This window comes from Pelophylax lessonae (assembly GCF_965119305.1).
Source record: "Pelophylax lessonae genome assembly, chromosome: 1".
In the NCBI taxonomy this organism is placed as follows: Eukaryota; Metazoa; Chordata; class Amphibia; order Anura; family Ranidae; genus Pelophylax; species Pelophylax lessonae.
Window position 1 is genome coordinate 651614474 of NC_138768.1, and position 19772 is coordinate 651634245.

General features: G+C 43.9%; 1 protein-coding gene across 1 annotated transcript in view; it reads left to right on the forward strand.

The window, feature by feature from the left end:
- The window catches only part of LOC309556559 (microsomal glutathione S-transferase 2-like), a 33831-nt gene that overhangs the window by 3991 nt on the left and 10068 nt on the right, over nt 1-19772 (forward strand). The window contains exon 2 of the mRNA XM_082259006.1: nt 5944-6043. Coding sequence (XP_082115132.1) covers nt 5944-6043 — 100 coding nt within the window. The remainder of the gene's footprint in view (nt 1-5943; nt 6044-19772) is intronic.

Below are 19772 nucleotides of genomic sequence, written 5' to 3' on the forward strand. Positions count from 1 at the left end.
CACATATCCTTCCTTATGTATAGTAATAGAGTATGTGCTCACCTGTTAGCCAATGCCTCGTACACACGCATCGATAGTTGGCCGTGAATTTTCGGCCAACGTCCAATTGGCCAATTATCGGCTTGTTAGTATGATGCTTTCAACAACCGACTCCGACTTTTCGGCCGAACAAAATCTGGTGTGCAGGCTATAAAATTTTTGTTGGCCGTCAACAGAACGGCCGATTTTCCGTCAGTCAGTACAGATTTCAGCAGACAAAAATCTGATGAGCAAGACTGGGCATGCTCAGAGAAGAAAAAACACACGGAAAGTAAACCAGAACACGACATCACTTCTGAAGTTGGTTTTTGTTGGCCGAGAAAATTTGTGTGCAGTCTAGAGCACATTTCAACCAACACAACAACACTGGTCAAAAGACGGACGATCGGTCGGCCGATAATCGTTGCGTGTGTACGAGGCATAAGTTTTGGTGCTTGTTTTAACTCATAAGTCAATCCTCAAGTCCTGCCAGCAGTTTGTCTTGTGGATCCCAAACAGGTAAGTAAACTATATGGTGGAAACGTTAATTCCTCCTACTCTGCGCTTGGAAAAACAGTCACAAAACATGCACTGATGGAGGATCTGGGGACAGGTTTGGAAAGCACTGGTTAACACACTCTGCTGTTCACAAAATATCTCCAAGTAAATTTACTCCCACAATCTCCTATAATTATAAAAACCACATAAAAGGAAGGGAAAACATGGTCGTGAGATGATCTAATTCCTTAGAGACTGAAGAAGGGGTGAGGTTATTTTGCCATTGGTGTCCCACAGCTGTAACGCTTTCCACAGCCACACCCAAATCTAGAATTGACCCATCTGTGGAAAATCCATGCTGGAAAAGCTATACTAATCATAAAACAGATTACACATGTATTGTTTTTAACTGATCAAGAACAGCTGTAGATTTATTACCATATCCTATACCTTTAGAATATGTAGATAGCAGACTACTCAATACTATCCACAATTCATCAGGTACAGAGAACCTAGTCTTGAAGTTCTATTTGTCTTCAGATAAAGATTACCTGTGTTTTTACAAAGTTCATTGTGGCTTTAAAGCATTAACAAACCCAAAATATAAAATGTATCATAGTGCAGCTTACTAATTCTTAGATGTGATGCCTGCATTTGTTTGATTTTTTAGGCTTTTTGTCCCAAGCTTTTTTTCAACTTCTTTTTACAGACCAAGCTGTCCAGCAGTTAGGCTTCATTCACTTTTTTTTTGTCAGCTCTGCAGTAGATTGCTTTTCAGAGTGAAGTTTTACCCACTTGTCCACCAAGGTACGTTTATAAACAATATGGTAGACAAGTGGTTAAATCAAACGCACAGCTGCAGTAGCTTTATCGGCTTTAATTGCTGGCGAAGGGCTTTCCAATAAAAGTGACCAAGCTGCTTTAGCGCTAGATCACTTTGATCCTAGGTTAACACCTATGCATTTTTTTAGTGCGTTTTGCAGCTCCCCGCCCCAAAGCACCCCCCCCCCCTATGTTGAGGGCATGGGTCCTGGTATGGTTCGGGGGGGGGGGGGGGCGCTCGCTTGTCCCCTTCCCTTTCCTGACCTGCCGGGTTGCATACTCCGATAAGGGTCTGGTATAGATTTTGGGGGGGACCCCACGCTACTTTTCTTTAAAAATGTTGGCGTTGGAGTGTCCCATTCAAATCCATTCCCTACCCAACGGGCCTGCAATCGACCTGGGGGTGACCCCACAGCCGTTTTCTTTTCATGATTTTTTTTTTGCCTGCTACTTTTTTTTTTTACATTCAGCTGTCAGTGGAACCCCACTGACAGTTGATGACGGTTATTAGGGACGCAGCGCGCCCACTACTTAGCAACCAGCTATGTGTTGAAAGAGATAAAAAACAAAAACGTAAAACACAAAATGCATGAAAACTGCATGCAAAAATACTTAAAAAACAAGGGTTTAAAATGCATCAAGCTCAGCATGCAAAGATGTGAACCTAGACTTACAGGCTTCTCAAATGGTGGCAGGTTCCGGGCTCTAATAGACCCCCAATGTCTCCATTAAGTATACCTGTCACCTGCCCATACTATCAAATAGGGAGCTTGTTAGCCCCTTTGTGACAGCCAGAAAGTTAAAAAAAAGTATAAAAAAAGAATTACATAAAATAAATAAAAATAATTTTAAAATGTTTTAAAGCCCCCTGCACACACCCCATATAAAAGGCGCAGAGTATGGTGAGCACATGCATGTAAACATCAATTGTGCCACGCATGTGAGGTATCATTGCAAACATCAAAGTAAGATCAATAGGGTTATAATTAACAGTTAATTCTAAGGTGATGACCGGTTAAGGCTTTTATAACATCACCTATGAAGAATTTTAGATAATAAAGTTTTTTGCAATTCCTTGGGGGTGTGCAGTTTAAAGAGTAGACATGTTTGTTATCTACGTATTTCCTCAGCACAATGCCAACTTTTACATTTGACCAAAATCTGGGTATAATATTGTGTTAGTTTGCACTAAAATTCTTTTTGGTGTATTTTTCATAAAAATATTTGATAAAACACTGCTCAAATATCGTGCAACATAAAAAAATTCAACTACTGCCATTTTATTCTCCAGGGTCTCTGCTTTCAGAAAATATATACTTTTTTTGGGGGGGTTTACAGTCATTTCCACCAAAAAAATGCAGATTTTAACGTGTACAAAAAAATGAAACAATTGCCCCAGTAGGCAAGTGGTTAAAGCATAAGTTCCCCATTTGTAACATGTAACATGTTACATCCATATTCAGGGTGTAACATGTTACTGTAGAACTGGCCCCCCACCTCCTGATTCCCTGTTGTGACTTTGAGTGGGGGAACTTCTCACAACGCTCGCCTGCTTCACCGCATCATTCATTCACATAATTCTGTGAATGTGAAAACTACAAGTACCGACAGCCTTTGTGCAAGGCATGCATATTCTTACTTGAATATTGGTGTGTTTTGTACATTTCTCAAAGATCTGTGCAATAATTCAGTGTGAAACTTTATTACAGGAAGCCGAGCTGTGCAGGAGCTTCCTGTAATAAAGACGAGCCACCACTACTTTCTCCATAACCTAATAATTGTCAGGCTATTATTATTCCTATACAGGATTTATATAGCGCCAACAGTTTACGCAGTGCTTTACAATGTAGAGGGGGGACAGTACAGTTACAATACAGTTCAATACAGAAGGAATAGAAGGGCCCTGCTCAGCTTATAATCTAGAGAGAGGGGGAGGTGGTAAAAAAGACATTAACTTTGGGGGATGATCTGATGTAGGTGACTTGGGTACAGTTCTTAGGTGGAGGTGGGGTAGTTTGTGATTGAGTTTTTAGGGATCACCTAAAGGCAGACAGGGTAGGGGCAGACCGGACATACTGGGTCAGGGAGTTACAGAGGATTGGTGGAGAAGTCCTGGAGGCGAGCATGGGAAGAGGTAACAAGGTAACTAGAAAGCAGCAGGCAGAGGCGTAACTAGAACCTTCAGGGCCCCGGTGCAATAAACCATGAAGGGCCCCCCAGACCCCTGGCCCGGGGCCCTTCCCTTCAAGCCTGGGGCTCTTCCCACTGATCCTGGGGCCCTTTACTCTCATTGTGGGGCCCTTTATTACAGTCCCACAGCGGGACCCTTTCACAAGTTCTGCAGTGGGCCCCCTTCCTGCCATCTTGGGGCCTCCCCACAGTGGTGGAATGACAGGGCCCCGTCACAAGTGTGACCTTTGCGATCCTGGAAGTTCACCCAATGGTGTCAGTAGTTTTTATTTTTTTGGTATTTTAATTGTATTATTTTTTATCATTTTATTTTATTTTTTTACAATGTCTCTGACTACGACTCTGTCCATTCAGAAAAGGAAGGAGCTGGAAAATTAAATTTTTACCGACCCTTTCCTGGTTCTCTATTGTGACACATCCCCTGCAGCAGCCGGCAGGAGAGGAGAGGGAGCAAAGGGGGGGGGGGAGACAGCAGAACACAAGTGAACTAGATAGGAGGAGTGGCGGGGGCAGCATACAGAGGAACCAATCTCCTAGTTTTCCTCCTGCAGCTACAGGAGAAAAAAGGAGGACAGTGATTTCTCTACATGCTGCCCCCACCGCCCCTCCTATCCAGGTGTACAGGGGAGCCGCACAGGCCCCCTGGAGCATGGGGCCCGGTAGCGATTGCAACCCCTGCAACCCCTGTAGTTACGCCCCTGGCAGCAGGTCTTAGGTGGAGCAGATATGACAATTTGGAGCGATATCTGCAGATGAATTTGGTGATGTAGTTGGGGGTGTTGTGGATGGCATTGTATCTTGTAACCAATGAAGGGATTGGCAGAGAGGAGCAGCAGTCCAGCCAATATCGCCCAAATCGTCCTTTCTGCTCCACCTCAGACCTGCTGCTTTCTAGTTACCTTGTTACCTCCTCCCGTGCTCGCCTCCAGGACTTCTCCAGAGCTTCTCCAATCCTCTGTAACTCCCTGCCCCAACACGTCGGTTAGTAAGGTGTATTAGTCTAGCAGCAGCATCTTTTGGAATCTTTTAAATGAGAAGTTCAGCATTTCTTTCCCTTGCCAGTGCTAAGACTGAGAACCGAACGATCAAACACTGCTGATCGCTTGGTTCTCAGAGCTCTGCGAGCAGAAAGCTGGTGACTGTCAGTCACCAGTTCTCTGCTCTGCCTTCCCCGTGCTCACTGGAGCACTAGGCTGTTGAGGGGGCGGGGGCAGGAGTGGCTGGCTCAGACTCTCAGCGGCTCACTAACAGGCTGAGCCAGGTGCCGGTCCAGGGTTGTGGGCGAATCCTGACCATAATATTGCGATCTTCCCCCAGCCTTGACCGGCTCTGTGACATCAGCATTCAGAATGAACTACACTCTTGTAAAACAAGCTTTGGCTGTACTTCTCATTTAACCTAAAGTGGTTATAAAGTATAATTAAAAAAATAAATAAACAAACACAATATACATACCTGCATTGTGCAATGGTATTGCACAGAGTTGCCTCTTACCTCCTCTTCTGGAGTCCCACGGCAGCGCTGTCCGCCTCTCCTCCTCTGTGTCTTCCCCCATAGCAAACCGCTTGCTGTGGGAGCAAATGTGCGGGCTCACTCCCAAGCCAGGCTGTGTGTGTCCATAGCTCATAGGATTTGATTGACGTCAGCAGAAGCCAATGGCTCCCGCCATTGCCTCTGTTTTCCGCTCTGTGTGAGGAGAAAAAGAGCAAGCACTGCTGCAGACGGCTCGAGATAGGACTCAGGTAAGTACTTAGGAAGGTGAGAGGGATTTGGGAAATTTTTTATATTAATGCAGAGACTGCATCAAGGTAAAAGTGTCCTGGCTTAAGAACCACTTAAGCATCACATTATACAAGATAGAACAAACTTTGAAGAAAGAAAATAACCTTTTACTAAAAAATGTAAAATACATAGATATTTAATGAATAATGTGAAATAATAATGTGAAGTTAAAGCATAACCAAAGACAAAAACGTTTTTTTTTTTTTAGTTATGGATAGAGTGGAGAGAGATAGGTACCTGTCAGTTTTTTATTGCTATGTCCATGTTTGAGAGATTCATCTTCTCTATTTGTCCTGATTACGGTTATCACCGAAAGTGAAAGGAAAAAATTTCCAAATTTTGGGTTGTCTTTAGAAAATTAGTCTTCCAATGGAGACACTAGTTCTGGGGAAAACCAGGGATTCCCTAACTTTGGAGAGATTTCCTTTCACTTCCTGTTTTGGCCATGGGAAAAAAAGTGAAGGGAAAATTCCACAATGAGACCCAGATGGTAATTTTTTTTTTTTAACAGAGGTTATAACCCTTCCTATCCAAAATGAAAAAGTTTTGCCTTTAAGTTCTACTTTAAGTTTCAGCTGCATTTTTTGTATGCGTTTGCCGTACACCTGATTGTTTCATGTTGTTTCATTTCAGCATATTTTGCCAACCTGGTGGGAAAATGTAGAATAAAGCACAAGGTGATACCCCCTGCTGTCAGTGGGCCTCCGGAGTTCGAGAGAACCTTCAGAGCACAGTATGTGAATATATTATACACAGATACAATAGTATTTGCTTACTACCCAAGCAAAATAGTAAAGGTGTGAAAAATGTGTTAACAAAGCAACCAATGTGGATTCTACTCTGAACCCTCTGAATAAAATACATTATACCATTGATGTTACCCCCCCCCCCCAACTGCAAGGGTTAAAGAGGTTGTAAACCCATACAATTTTTTTTTTTTGCAACCTGTAAGAGAAACACATAATGAGCTAGTATGCATCGCATACTAGCTCATTATGAAATACTTACCTTAGAACGAGCCCCCTGCCGTGCCGCCCGCTTACCTCTATAACGGGCGACATGTCCAGTCGCCCGTCTTCCGAGGTCGCAGCATCCGGCCATCTGATTGGCCAGAGCCGCGGTGACGTCACTCCCGTGCACGCGTGTGCTGGAGCCGACGGTCACGGCACGGGGCTCTGAAGAAACGGCACCAGTGGCCGTTCCTTCATAGCGCATACACCAGTGACGTCACTGGCTGCATGTAAGGTAAATATCTCCTAAACGGTGCATGTTTAGGAGATATTTACAGTACCTATAGGTAAGCCTTATCATAGGCTTACCTATAGGTAAAATTGTCAGAGGAGGGTTTACTTCTTTTTTAGTCTAGGAGTGCAGCGAAAAATTGTATTACAGTAAAACATTGGATTGCAAGCATAATTCGTTCCGGAAACATCCTTGTAATCCAAAGCACTCTTATATCAAAGGGAATTTCCCCATAAGAAATAATAGAAACTCAGATGATTCGTTCCACAACCATTTATTCACAAGTCCTTCAGTTTATAGTCCATATAAAATGATTATAGCAATGTGATAGGTTGTGTAACCATAAAATGTCCATCCACAAATGGCGCCTCCACAAGGGGATTAGAAGCAAAATCCAGCAGGAGCTACAGAGTATAAAAGAGAAGAGAGGCGCCTCTAAGTGTAGCAATATGATTACATTTAATGAAGGTACAACATTTAGCAATGCACATGGTTGATAAGTAAAACAGGCACATCAAAGTATGCAGGCATCTGGGGCAAAGCTGTCCACATAGACTATCCTCCTCACCGCCGTCAGTCTGCAGTCGTGACCGGGAATGTGACCCTGCAGTAGAGCGATCTGAAAGTGAGGCTTGAAGCCCTCCTGGAGCGAAGTGTGGAAGGGATGATGAAGATTACAGTGCGGAGGATGGTCTATGTGGACAGCTTTACCCCGGATGCCTGCATATGTAGATGTGCCGGTTTTAATCATCAAACATGTGAGTTGCTAAATGTTGTACCTTCATTAAATGCAACCATATGGCTACACTTTGGAGTGCCTCTCTTCTCTTTTATACTCAGTTGTGACATGACACTACCTGTATATCACGACATCGCTTGTTTATCAAGTATTAACCCTGCACTGTACATAAGAAGGCAAGCCTGCAACTGCGGCCCCAAGCTGCTTAAAGAGGAAGTAAAGTCCCCCAAAAAAAACGAGAAAAAAAAAGCCCTGTAAAGAGAAAGGCATAATGAGCTAGTATGCATCGCATAATAGCTCATTGTGTAGTACTTACCTTAAAACGAAGCCCCCCGCCGTGCCGCCACCTCAGCGACAGGACATGTCCGGCCGTCCTGCTTCCGGGTTCGCGTCCTCCGGCCATCTGATTGGCCGGAGGCGCGATTACATCACTCCCGCGCCTGCGCGTGGGAGCCGCCGTTCACGGCACTGGACTCTGAAGGAACGGCACGGGTGGCCGTTCCTTCAGAGCGCCTGCGCCGATGACGTCATCGGCAGTTTGCACTCTAAATATCTCCTAAACGGTGCAAGTTTGGGAGATATTTATAGCCCCTATAGGTAAGCCTTAATATAGGCTTACCTATAGGTAAAAGTTTGTGAGGTGGGTTTACAACCTCTTTAAGTTGGGTTGACTGACACTGACAAGTCAGTTTTAAAACGAAAATTCGTATGAAAATTCTCAGTACATCTGACAGCTTTACCAATGTGGTATACCTGCTTCAATATTGGGCTTGTTTACTCCCTTCCCGCCCAGGCAAATTTTCAGCTTTTAGCACTGTCGCACTTTAAATGACACTTGCGTGGTCAGGTAGCACTGTACCCATATGACATTTTTAGAATTTCTTGTACACCAATAGAGATTTCTTTTGATGGTATTTAATCACCACTGGGTTTTTTATTTAAACAAATGAAAAAAGACCGAACATTTAAAAAAAAAAAAAAGTTTTTCTGTCATAAAATGTTGCAAACAGGTATTTTTTCTCCTTCACTGATGTGCGCTGGTGAGGCTGCACTGATGAGCACTAATAGGCTGCACTGATGGGCACTGATGAGTCGGCACTGGCGGCCACTGATAAGGCAGCACTAATAAGCAGCACTGAAGGGCACTAATAGGGGGAACTGATAGGAGACACTGATGAGGAGGCACTGATTGGCACTGATGGGAACTGTTGGGGCTGCACTGATAATTAGAACACTGATGATCAGTGCCCTGATTATCAGTGTAAAGGCCCCCTTTCACACTTGCCAGTTACCAACTCTCTCCACTCCTCACGCTGTGACAGCATGAGGAAAGGAATACCGATAACTGGCAAATGTGTTTACATCCTGCTCAGCTGTCATTGGACACAGCTGATCACATGCTAAAGAGCAGCTGTGATTGGCTGTTTACCTCGATCTGTGATCAGCTGGAAGGACACATAGATCACAGTGCGTGTCGCAGGACACCCTGCGGGCACCCACGATCGCTCCCTGCTCAGAGAGAACGACGGTCTGCTGTTGTAAACACAGCAGACCTTTGTTCTCTCTGAATGTTCACAGAGTGCCTGTGATCCTCCTATATAGGATCACAGGTCTCTATGATCATTTCACAAGTCCCTCCCCCATACAGTTAGAAAACACTCCCCTAGGCTCACATTTAACCCTTTGATCGCCCCTGGGTTGACCCCTTCCCTGCGAGTGTCCTTATTACAGTAACAGTGCATATTTGTAGCACTGATTACTGTAGTAATGTCACTGGTCCCCCACCCCCCCCCAAAAGTTTCAGAAATGTAAGTTAGGGGTCCGATCTCTCTGCTGCAATGTCCCAGTCCTGCTAAAAATTACAGATCGCCGCCATTACTAGTAAAAAATAAAAATGACATCTTTCCTCTAGTTTGTAGATGTGATAACTTTTGCGCAAACCAATCAAAATATACTTATTGGGATTTTTTTTACCAAAAATATGTAGCAGAATACAAATTGGCCTAAAAGGATCAAAAAATTTGATTTTTAAATTTTTTTTTTATTTGGGAGTGTTATATTTTTCAGAATTGTCTCTCTTTTTTTGTTTATAGCGCAAAAAATTAAAATCGCACAGGTAATCAAATACCACCAAAAGAAAGCTCTATTTATGGGGAAAAAGGACATCAATTTTATTTGGGTACAGCGTCGCACGACCACACAATTGTCCATTAAAGTAACATAGTGCTGAATCACAAAAAATGGCCTGGTCATTAAGGGGAAAAATCCTTCTGGTCCAGAAGTGGTTAACAGCAGCTCAAAATTTGGTTTCTTTTCTTTTCATTTCCATTTTGGAATGAATTTAATTTCCTGAACAAAAAATACCTAAAAAACCAAATGCTAGAAATTTGCTTGTTCAAGAACCCTTTTTCCACCCTGTTCTTTCAAATTTTCTCATCACTGCAATTGAATACGGACATTGATTTTGGCCCGATAACAATTAGAAAGCCGAATGAACGTTCTTAAAACAACATTTTTGGTTTGAAAATATACAAGGGTATGCCCAGGTTTAGAGTGTTGAACTGTTGTGAATAGAATTGATGTCCTTTTTTCCCCCACAAATAGAGCTTTCTTTTGGTGGTATTTGATCACCTCTGTGGTTTTTAGATTTTGCTCTATTAACAAAAAAATAGCAACAATTTTGAAAAAAAAAAAAACAATATTTTTTACTTTCTGCTATAAAACATTCCCAATTAAAAAGTTTAAAAAATCGTGCGGGAACAGCAGGACCAATTGCCAAACTCCCTCCACTAAAACCGCTACACCCGCAGCACAGGGTGATAGGGAACCCGGACAGCGGACCCTCCTCGGGATCACCCTCCCCTCCATCACCGACCTCCAGGAGCCCAGCCAAGAGCAGGCAGAGAAGGGAATCGCCTCCTGGAGTATATGAAGGGCTCAGGTATGGACACTACTATCCCCCCGTCCACTCAGGCACTGCAGCTACCCTCAGACACAGACCAGCCTGCTCAGCAATCTAATGGGGGAAACCCCATATCAGAATCAGCAATGAGAGCCATGCTGTTCTCCTTGCAGGCTTCCATGCAGGCTGATATGAAACAGCAGACGCAACAAATTACTGCAGAGATATCTGCCTTGGGGACCAGAATTGGATCTGTGAAACAATCTGTGCACACTCATGCTGAAACCATCAACTCGGTTATAGACCGCTTAAACACCCAAACAGAAGAAATCTCCTGGTTGAAGAATAAAGTGGTGGATCTGGAGGATCGCTCCAGATGCAACAACATAAAACTGCGAGGCATATCTGAAGCGATCTCCCCTGAGCAATTGCAGCAGCATGTTGTCTCTCTATTCAAAATTCTGGTTCCTACTCTGCATGAATCGGAACTTCTTATTGACCGGATCCACAGGCTGCCCAAGCCAGTGTTCCTGGAGGGTAATGTACCACTGGATGTTCTGCTTAGAGTCCAATTTTTCACTGCTAAGGACAAAATAATGCTTGCGTCCAGACAGAGTGGACAGTTACCTGAACCTTATTGCAACGTGCAATTGCTGTCCGATCTATCCAGGTACACGCTGATGGCCAGACGCAACCTCTCTACCATAACTAAGGCTCTGCGTAACCACCAAATCCAAAAAGTTTAAAAAATCAAATTTTTTTATCATTTTAGTCAAATTAGTTTTCTGCTACATATTTATGGTAAAAAAAATCACACAAAGCGTATATTGGTTTATGCAAAAGTTTTTTTTAATTTTTTTATTATTAATGGCGGTGATCAGCGATTTTTATCGGGACTGCGACATTGTGGCGGACAGATCGGACACCTAACTGACATTTTTGACATTTTTTGGGGACCAGTGACATTAATACAGTAATCAGTGCTAAATAATATGCACTGTTACTGTATAAATGACACTGGCAGGGAAGGGGTTAACACAGGGGGTGATCAAGGGGTAAATGTGTTCCCTTTTGTACTTACTAACTGTGTGGGGGGATGGGTTGGACAGAGGCAGAGAGAGATCGGTGATTCAGCTTAGCTGAATCACACAATCTTCTCCTACCTCTGACAGAAAAGCTGCCTGTTTGTTTACATAGGAAGGCGGCTTTTCTGTCATTCTAGACGAAGATCGCGGGAGGCCGGCGGCGATCGAGCCCGCTCCTCCCACTGTCTGGCTCCCGCTGTGTCTAATCTATAGATCTGTAGATCTACGTGATTATGCGCAGCCGAGCCGCCCTGCCGCAGTAAATCTGCATGGGGCGGTCGGCAAGTGGTTAAAGGAAGTTGAAAAATAACTGGCTTTCTGGCAAGATCACCAGATAAAAATAAAGATGAAAAAAACAAATGCAGTTACCACATCTAAGGCCCCTGATGAGCAGACCTGCCTGCTCATCAGGGGATCACTCTCAGTGGCGGCTGGTGCTCCATGGGCCGAGGGGGGCGGCAGACGGACCGCACCATACCCCCCCGGACCACACCAGGCCACCACCCCCCCCAGACTACAGCAGGACAGGGGACCGAACAGGCTTCGGCTTCTTCCTCCTGTCTTTTGCGTCTCCTCCCTCCTCCTCCATGCCCAATGGCATGGCTTCTCCTTTTGGCCAATTGGGAAACGGGTCTCAAGACCCGCTTCTTGATTGGCCAGGAGGAGGATCCGTGTGACAATAGTGAATTTTCATTCGCTATTATCACACAACTGGGTGGGCTCGGGGCGCAAAGCTCTGCGCCACAAGCCCACGCTTTTTTTTAGCCTATTAGAGCCTCTGGCTGTAATCACATGGCTAAAAAAACAAAAAGCCCCATTGAAGTCCATGCGTCCCGCGCCCCGCATGTAGATTAGGGGGCCGGACGCATGGATAGGGGCAGCAGCACCTCTGCGCCCCCAATGCACCAGCCGCCAATGATCACTCTACTGATCACCGCAGAGCAGGTGGATGACATGTCTGGTCCTCTATGCAGAGCAGACATGGACACAGCCCGCTCTCCTCTATGGGCCGATCGGATGGAAACAGACCACCTGTCGTGGCGAACGTATTCCTATCCGTCTGTTTTTGGCGGACCAGATCGGATGCCAGCAGGTGTCAGCGTATACATGTCCGCTAACATCCGCCGCTCCATTGAGAGCAATGGATGGTCCGATCAGGTCCTCCTGAAAAACGGACAGGCAGACCCGATCAGAACGTTCGTGTGAAAGGGGTCTAAAAATTGGAAAGCTGCAAAATTTCACGGTTTTTTTTTTTTTTTTTGGGGGGTTTAATAATGCTTTAAATGGAGGTAAGCCTTAATGATTGTACCTTGGGGAAAATAACATGGAAACAAAAAATAACCAATAAAATACTTATCACCTGTAAATCCTTCTAAAAAATGTCAAAATCAAATCCTAAAGAAAATAACATTGATAGACTACCGTTTATTAAATGACCCATAGAAGTCATTTTCTTTCTGCGGGCAGCAATATGTAAAAGTGATCCTTATAAAGGTGCCTATACAAATTAGATTAGTGCTGCACAGCTGGTGTCTCCATGTCCTCATGCCGTCCTTTTTGTCTCCTCATGCTGCCTCTGGGTAAAAATGTCATTTTGTTTATGAATTCTCTTTCCTCATTTCACTCTCAGCTCTGTTGGTGGAGAATGAGGTGAAAGCCTGTAATTTATTCATATTAGACATCACTTTTACTGTGATATTAATGTGGGCTCTCCAGATGCCACTAGCTTATTACAGGGCATTAATGTCAATTACTAAACAGTATTACCACTACTGCTTTTCATCTATCTAGGCATGATGGCTGCCACATTAACACCTCTGTTTATTTTTCTTTTAGATTGTAACAAGACAGCCTTTGCAGGGTTACGGGGCCACACATGTGGCTCATAAAGTGACACTAAGCCTAGGTTCACTTATATGTGTTGCGGGAAACGCAGCGATCCCTGAGCGTTTCCTGGACCGCATTGCAATTGCACTGTGTTTGCACTCCACAGTGGGTGTCAATACAAAGTTAATGACACCCCAAATGCATCTCAAACACAGTGCTGTTTACCTGCATGGGATAGCATGGTACAAAGATACCATGCCATCCGTTTGCGGTGCGGCTCCAAAAACGGTACCTGCACTTCTTTGGTGCGATGCGGTGCTATTTGAGTCCATTTAAAATCGTACCACACTGAATCCTATGTGAATTGCACAGGAATGGGAAGCATTTCTTGTGCGACTTACATGCGGGTTACAGTGAGAACCGGGGCTAAAGCATATTCTTAAAATTAAAGCGTAACTCCACCCAAAAGGGGAAGTTCGGCTTTAAGGACTTAACCACTTGCCGACCGCCACAAGTACATTTACTGCGGCGGTCAGCCCCATACAGGCAAAGTGACGTAGTACTAGGTCGCTAGCCTGAGAGCCTCTAGGGGGGTGAGCGCGTATAGCCGGAGGCGCGCTCCCGCCCCCGCTCGTTCCCTAACAAGTCTGCGTGTGTGACTGGCGGACTTGATGTCTGCCAGTCACTCGCGATCTCCCCGTGGAGAGGGAGAAAGGCAGGCGGCTGAGGTAAACAAAGCCGCCTGTCATTCTCCCTGGTGTAACTGCAGAGATCATACGATCCTGCTATGTAGGATCGTATGCCTCTGTGGTTACATCACTAGCCACACCCCTTTACAGTTAGAAGCACACCCCTAGGGACACACTTAACCCCTGCATCACCAATAAAGTTAACCCCTTCCCTGCCAGTGTCATTTTTACAGTAACAGTGCATATGTATAGCACTGATTACTGTAGTAATGTCACTGGTACCCCCAAAAGTGTCAAAAATGTCAGTCAAGGATCCGATCTGTCCGCCGCAATGTCGCAGTCCCGCAAAACAAATCGCAGATCGCCGCCACTACTCGTTTAAAAAAAAAAACACCAAAAATGACAGAAATCCTTCCCTTAGTTAGTAAACGCCATAATTACGTTTTGCGCAAACCAATCAAAATACGCTTATTGCGATTTTTTTTTTACCAAACATATGTAGCAGAAAACAAATTGGCCAAAAATGTTAAAAAAATTTTGATTTTTACATTTTTTTGGGGGAATTTCATATAAAAAAAATGTGAAAAATATTGTTATTTTTTCAAAATTGTCGCTCTTTTTTTGTTTATAGCGCAAAAAGTAAAAATCGCACAGGTGATCAAATACCACCAAAAGAAAGCTCTGTTTGTGGGAAAAAAAGGACGTCAATTTCATTTGGGTATAGCGTCGCAAGGCCGCGCAATTGTCCGTTAAAATCACGCAGTGCCGAATCGCAAAATAGGGCCTGGTCAGGAAGGGGGTAAAATCTTCCGGGGCTTAAGTGGTTAAAAGTGCCAATTGTGCAAGAGAAGCTGGGCACAAGTCCTTAAAGCAGGACTTCCCCACAAGCTTTCACAGTTGGGTGTCCATAGTGGAGATGTCGGCACCGGGCACCGAAGACAGCGGGTGAGACCGCCTGGGGTGAGACCGCCTGGGGTGAGCCCACCGCTGGATCCTGGGACAGGTGAGTGGCTGTTTTTTAAAAGTCAGCAGCTACACTTTTTATAGCTGCTGACTTTTATTTTTACCACAGGTGGCTGGAACTCCGCTTTAGGTTATACACATTTACTACCTAATAACCCTGTGATCTATTTTTCAATAAATCATTCTTAGCGTGTTTATCTGCCTCTTTGTACCATCCTCTGTGAGCTCTTGAACCTCTATTCTTCATCACTTCCCTTTTGTTTGGAATAAGCAGTGCATGTTACTTGCAGTCATGTATACTTCTCTATGCACACTACAAAACTCATAGTCCATAATCCCAAGTCCAACTCAGGAATGAGCAAGTAAAGCTTCATGTACACTTGGCTGTCATTTACTGCAGCCATGGGAAAACGCAAAATCGCAGCAAAATTGTGGAAGGGAGAATATGGGGAGTGGCAGGGGATAAGTATTAGTTAAGGAGGGGAACTTGGGGAGGGGGAGTGCTAAGAGTGGCGATTTAGGGGATTTGTGTTGGGAGGGGGCAATCAAGGAAAACGTTTTGTGCTGGGGGGGGGGGGGGCGGGTTGTTGGGAATTTGTGCTGGGAGGGGGGATTTTATGTGTACTAGGAGGGGACATTTTAGGAGCAGAGAAATTGTGCTAGGTGGGATACATTTTTTTGGGGGGGGGAGTCAGGGTGCATTTGAGCTAGAGGGATTTGGGGGGGGTGCAAAGATTTTTTGCTGAGAGGGGGGATTTCAGTAGGGGGGCAGATTTGTACTGGGAGGAGGAGGAATGTATGCTTAGGGATAAGCATGCAGATTAGTGCTGAGTGTTTTTGTGGGGGGGGGGGTTATTTTGCTCACACATAATGCTCATACATCCTGGGGGGCACAGTATGGCGGAGTCTACTTCAGTGGTTTCCTGCTTCCAGCAGCATTAGCCAGGTACAGTATATACATAGTTACACAGGTCCAAGCTGAACCAATGTAACTACAAAGAACCTGCTGATACCTGGAATTATTCTTTATAAAAAATACTTGTTGGAACAAGCCCTTAGGTGTTCTACCTGGCAGGCTCTGAATAGGTTTTTATTGGAGAACAATGACTACTTACAAAGGATTTCCAGGCTGGTGAATCACTCCAGTTCTGGAGGCCCTCAGTCTTTCCAAATGTGCTAAAAACATTTTTATTATGCAAACACTCTTGGCCCTAGTGTAACAAAAGTGTAGTAGTGTGGAATAGTTTGCTTAGTTAGTCAGTTATTTAGTTAAAGTTTAGGTATATACTAGCAATGATACTATGATTGTTAAATTGCACAAGGCGGTCAAAAGATCACAAACTGCTATGATAACATATCAACTCTACTGACTAACTATAAAACGATATAGGTGCATTACTTCTTTTTGCACTTTTTTTGCTCTGAGAAGGAAAAAAATATGTTCACATGAGAAATAAGTAAACACAAGTATTACAATGCCGTCAATTATTATTGTACACTGTAGATTTGGTATTTTAAATTTGGGTTCTTTAACCACTTTACCACCGGAGGATTTTGCTGTCTTACGTCCAGGCCACTTTTTGTGATTCGGCACTGTGCGACTTTAACTGACAATTGCGCAGTCGTGCGACGCCATACCCAAACGAAATTTACGTCCTTTTTTTCCCACAAACAGAACTTTCTTTTGGTGGTATTTGATCACCTGTGCGATTTTTACTTTTTGCGCTATAAACAAAAAAATAGCGTAAATTTTGAAATAATAACAATATTTTTCACATTTTTTTATATTAAATTCCCCCCCAAAAAAATGTAAAAATCAAAATTTTTTTACATTTTTGGCCAATTTGTTTTCTGCTACCTATGTTTGGTAAAAAAAATCACAATAAGCGTATTTTGATTGGTTTGCGCAAAAGTTATTGCGTTTACTAACTAAGGGAAAGATTTCTGTCATTTTTGGTGTGTTTTTTTTAAATAGTAATGGCGGCGATCTGCGATTTTTTTTGCGGGACTGCGACATTGCGGCAGACAGATCGGACCCTTGACTGACATTTTTTACACTTTTGGGGGTTCCAGTGACATTTCTACAGTAATCAGTGCTATAAATATGCACTGTTACTGTAAAAATGACACTGGCAGGGAAGGGGTTAATTTTATTGGAGAGGGAGGGGAGGGTGGTGCTTACTAACGTGTGTGGGGGGAGGTGACTGAGTGACACAGGGACAGATCGCATGTTCAGCTATGCTGAACCCTGCAATCTGTCACTGTTTGTCACTTAGGAGATCCGCCCGCTCTGTTTACACAAGCGGGCGGATCTCCAAACTCGATTCCCAGAGGATCGGGGAAGAGCGGCGGTGATCACCGCCGCTCCTCCCCTGGCCCGACTCCCGCTGTGACTGAAAACAGCGGGAGCGAGCCTCCGGCGGCGCGCGATCGCCGCCCACAAGGGGAGGAGTCCAGCGACGTAGGTCTAAGTCGCTGGACGGAATAGAGCCACTTTGCCGCAGTACAGTCCCAGTGACTGGTCGGCAAGTAGTTAAAGGGTTTAATAATGAGCTACAGATACCAAAATAAAATTTCGGTGCTCCTGACACCAACATAACCATAGAAAATTATGTATCATTCATAAACAGAATATTAATTCCAAACTAAAACTCTTAAATTGTATGTATAGATAAAACTGTTTTCAGTTTTGGATAGGCTATGGAAGGATTAGACCCCCGCAATATATATATATATATATATATTTTTTTTTTTGCGGTCTATGTACCATTGGGGAAGTTTCCTTCAACTTCTTGCCCCAGAGAAGCAACAAGAAGCAAGAGGAAATCTCCCTAAGTGCGAGGGATTGGATTGCCCTCTTAGACAGTTGTCCCCAGTAAAAGTGTTCCTATTGGAAGAATTTCCCTCACCTCTAGTTCTGGAGACAATGCTAAAAGTTTGTAATTTCCCCTTTTTTCTTTCTCCATGACAATAGTCACCAGAACAAATACAAGGGGGGAATCTTCCCAGTGGGGACACAGACATAAATTGACAGTGGGTCTAACTTGTAAGGGCATCAATTGGTATTAGCATCAGTAAACCATGCACAAGACAGACATCCAGAAACAGCCCTGCTTTTTTTTAATCAAGGCATCAAGCAAACAGTTTTCAGCGCAGGAGAGCTTTGTACAGCAAGTTCATATTATAAAACAAAGGAAACATCTGTTTGTCCGAGTTGCTAATTAAAGGACAAGTATATAAACACCCTTCTAAACAGAGCACTTGCATCGCTAAACTTCTGCATGAGTCGGGGCTAGTAGATATATGGAGGGAACTGAATCCCAATGTTAGACTTTACCCACTTTTCTCACCCACACAGCACCTACGCAAGGATTGATCACATATTTGTCCCCCTGGTAGCACAATACCTTCTTCCAGGAAGGCTATTATTAAGGATATGCCTTTTTCTGATCACGCTATGGGAGTAGTAACAATATCCCCTTCCCCCCAAATCACCGACTTTCTTCCAATGGAGGCTGAATGAGTCTTTATTGAGCGACCCTGTTCAGTGTCAACTGATAGAAAAGGAAATTAGAGATTATTTTGCAACTAACGATACCGAGGATATTACCCCGGACACTTTGTGGGCAGCCCATAAGGCAGTAATTAGAGGGAAAATTATTCAATTAACTACACATAATAAGAGACAGTGTAAAGTGGAGATCTCCAGATTAGAAAAGGAATTCCAAAAACTTAGCAAAGTCCATAAACGAAACCCCACCCAATTAACCTGAACCCAGCTTGACAAAGCAAGACTGGCCCTAAACCTCTCCCTTACTACGGAGGCGGAAAAGCACCTCCGATGGTCAGGTGCTAGATATTATGTCCTCAAGGATAAAATTGGACCCAAACTGGCTATGAGACTACACCCTAGGCCACGCACACTCGCATTTCCTAAAATCCGGACTCTTTCAGGAGCCATATCCCAAAACCCCCATAACATTATGAGAACCTTTCACGACTTTTATTCCAAACTCTATGGGAAGGAGAAAACTATCTCAACTGCCTCCATGACCCAGTTCTAACAGGACCTCTCACTCCCGACATTGGACCCCCTACATAGATCTTCCTTAGAAAAACAGATCACGGAAGCTGAGATTATGGCAGTAATTAAGTCTTTGAAAGTTGGATCCGCTCCGGGCCCTGACGGCTTTTCTTCGGGTTACTATAAAACCTTTACATCTACCTTTTCCCCTTATCTCCATATATTCTTCAACAACCTTAGAGATGGACATGGGATGGATGGGCTATTAAACCTAGCTTATATCTCAGTGATTCCCAAGCCCGAGGATACTACAGAGGTAGCCAACTATAGACCCATATCTTTGATTAACAATGACTTGAAAATATTAACGAAAATATTATCTAATAGGCTTGCTCGTTTTATAGGAGACTATGTCCACAAGGATCAGTCTGGATTCATTCCAGGCCGACAAGGCCCCGACCAAATCAGATGAGCGATAGACATAGTATCGCCATTGCAATCCGCTTGGGATGGGGGATCTCATCAGGAAGGACTGCTACTATCCATTGATCTGCAGCAGGCTTTCGATTCGGTCACATGGCCGTATTTATTTGAGATTCTGACCAAATGGAATTTTAGTTCTAATTTCCTTGGCATACTTAGAAGTTTATACTCTACCCCTAGTGCACAAGTTCGGCTCTTGGGACAATATCCAGACCCCATCAATATATATATAGGGGGACCCGGCAGGTATGCCCCATCTCCCCCTTGACCTTTGCCATAGCCATTGAGACTTTGGCCATAGCAATCAGAAGTCGCCCAGGCGTAAAGGGTGTAATGTGTGGTCAAATGGAACATAAATGTGATTTATTTGCAGCTGACCTACTATTATTTATTACATCACCACTTGTTTCTATCCCCAACCTCCTTATAATGCTCAAGGACTCTGGCAACTTATCGGGACTTACTGTCAATGTAATGGCACTTTTCCACTGCATGGAACCGAATGGTT